The sequence below is a fragment of the Otolemur garnettii genome, unplaced genomic scaffold (genome assembly GCF_000181295.1).
Source record: "Otolemur garnettii isolate 467f Iridium unplaced genomic scaffold, OtoGar3 scaffold00038, whole genome shotgun sequence".
In the NCBI taxonomy this organism is placed as follows: domain Eukaryota; kingdom Metazoa; phylum Chordata; class Mammalia; order Primates; family Galagidae; genus Otolemur; species Otolemur garnettii.
In genome coordinates this window covers 11,244,220-11,245,785 of record NW_003852433.1, presented here as the reverse complement: position 1 = coordinate 11,245,785, position 1,566 = coordinate 11,244,220, and the positions used below count along the sequence as shown (strand labels likewise).

Genomic DNA, 1,566 nt, shown 5'->3' with positions numbered 1-1,566 from the left:
GATTCGAACCCACCACCTTAGGTGTATGTGGCTGGCGCCTTGGCCACTTGCGCCACAGGCGCCGAGCCAGCAGGAGAGAAATTTATTTCTTGTTGTATCCCCTTTCATACAGCTTCAACTAATTTGATCATGTGTGAATAAGACCCTTTTCCATAAAGATAAGGAAAACCAGTTTAAACTCTTTTAAAGGCTACATCCAGGCTGACCCCTTCCCAATGAGGTGCTGGTCACATAGCCTGTCCCTTGCTGCAGGAAACAGGCCACCTGTCCTCCTGTCTGGCGAACTCCATGGGGTGCCGAGGCTCCCTGAGCCCCCATACCCAGGTGCTCCCCTCCCCCAGACACCCACCTTCAGGAAGTCCTCGAAGGTGATGCCCTCGTACACCTGATCTGGCTCCTGTGGACAAGAGCACACACAGCAGAGTGAGCGGCAGGGTCCTCGCCCACCTCCCCCCAACACACACCTAGAACGCAAACGGTTGGGGCTCTTGAGGTAGAGTCACAAAAGGGGAGGTTTGGATAATTCATCTTCAGCACAAGGCCAGTCAGCCCAAACCCTCATTCACTGGCTTGAGGGTAGGAGGGAAGCCAGGTACTAGCTCCCCAGGGCCCCCTTGCCACCCCCAGCCCCCAAGGAGAATGTGAGCTAGGGGCAGAGGCATACGGGTCTCCTGCCCTGAATAGCCCAGCCACCCAAGACACCTTCTGCCACCACTCACCCACCCCACCCAGTTCCGCACTAGTAGGAACTGTTCCAGGCTGAGCCGAGCTCATGGGCCACTGCAGAAGGGGCCAAGCAAGTAAAGGACCCTGCCTGGTCCATCCCTTGGGCCGGTGAGTCACCACGATGGCCTCTGGCCACCATGAGGCCACATCAGTTGTGCCCAGGAGCCACCCTGCTGTGTATACGTGTGTGTGCATCTGTGTCCTTCCTGACCTGGGGACATGGGGGACCATGTAGAGGGCCCTGCCTTTTTCTGACACTCTCAGGATCCTACAAACACCTCACCCTGCAGCACCCTCTGTGACAGAGAAGGCCCAGCTGGCAACCCAGGTGTCCATCCACAAATGCGGCCGTCCACACCACTGACCACCACACAGCCATTAAGAAGGGGTGGATCTATACACACTGATATGGAAAAGGCTTGGAGATGCGTACATAGTGTGAAAGGAAACAAAAAAATATGACAGGGAGCAGAAAGCTGTCTGCTGATCACCGCTGACCAGACCCGGCCATCTTTCTGCCTGTGGCTGCCATGGGGGGTTTACGGTGAAGAGAAAAAACCACATCAGTTCAATTCCATTTTGTGTCAATTAACAATTTAAAAAATGAAAAAAAAAATACCAGGTTCAGCACCTACGTAGCTCAGTGGTTGAGGGTGCTGGCTACGTACACCAAGGCTGGCAGGTTCCAACCCAGCCCAGGCCTGCCAAACAACGATAACTACAAAAAAAAAAATAGCTGGGTGTTGTGGCAGGTACCTGTAGTCCCAGCTACTTGGGAAGCTGAGGCAAGAGAATCACTTAAGCCCAAAAGTTTGAGATTGCCGTGAGCTGTGACGTCAC

General features: G+C 54.1%; 1 protein-coding gene across 2 annotated transcripts in view; it reads right to left on the bottom strand.

The window, feature by feature from the left end:
* The window catches only part of TESC (tescalcin), a 47,067-nt gene that overhangs the window by 2,203 nt on the left and 43,298 nt on the right, over positions 1–1,566 (bottom strand). For both annotated transcript variants that reach the window (XM_012805217.1, XM_012805216.1), the window contains one exon: positions 350–397. In XM_012805217.1, coding sequence (XP_012660671.1) covers positions 350–397 — 48 coding nt within the window. The remainder of the gene's footprint in view (positions 1–349; positions 398–1,566) is intronic.